Below are 392 nucleotides of genomic sequence, written 5' to 3'. Positions count from 1 at the left end.
AGGCAAGATTACAGTAATAATGATTGAATTCAATGTTCAGATAGAGTGCAAAATCAGATTGGTCGTGGATCGCATCAAAACTTAGTTGTAGAACGTCTATGAGACGTTTTCTTTCAGCACCTTTTGGTGGATCCCATGCAGAAGAGACAGTTTATTATTTACTGTTTTGCAGTGACATAGATTTGATAAGGGTGCGAAAGTTAAAGAAATTCCTAGATCAGTGACCATGACATGCTGGAACGTACAATGCAATCTTTAAGGAGAACATGGATTCTGAGCTAACAGTATAACAGTCGAAAGAAGGCAAGTTCAGCTGCACGATAGTGGAGCTGGCAATAATTGACTGGAAGATGAAACCAGAAGGAATGACTTTGGAACAGCAATGACAGGAC

At 39.5% G+C, this 392-nt stretch overlaps 1 protein-coding gene across 1 annotated transcript in view; it reads left to right on the top strand.

Annotated features, from left to right (window-relative positions):
- LOC122559802 (synembryn-A-like) overlaps window positions 1-392 on the top strand; it is a 21630-nt gene that overhangs the window by 16307 nt on the left and 4931 nt on the right. The window contains exon 5 of the mRNA XM_043709859.1: window positions 61-64. Within this exon, the coding sequence (XP_043565794.1) occupies window positions 61-64 (4 nt within the window). The remainder of the gene's footprint in view (window positions 1-60; window positions 65-392) is intronic.

The sequence above is a fragment of the Chiloscyllium plagiosum genome, chromosome 19 (genome assembly GCF_004010195.1).
Source record: "Chiloscyllium plagiosum isolate BGI_BamShark_2017 chromosome 19, ASM401019v2, whole genome shotgun sequence".
NCBI lineage: Eukaryota > Metazoa > Chordata > Chondrichthyes > Orectolobiformes > Hemiscylliidae > Chiloscyllium > Chiloscyllium plagiosum.
This window is presented reverse-complemented; position numbering and strand designations above follow the sequence as displayed.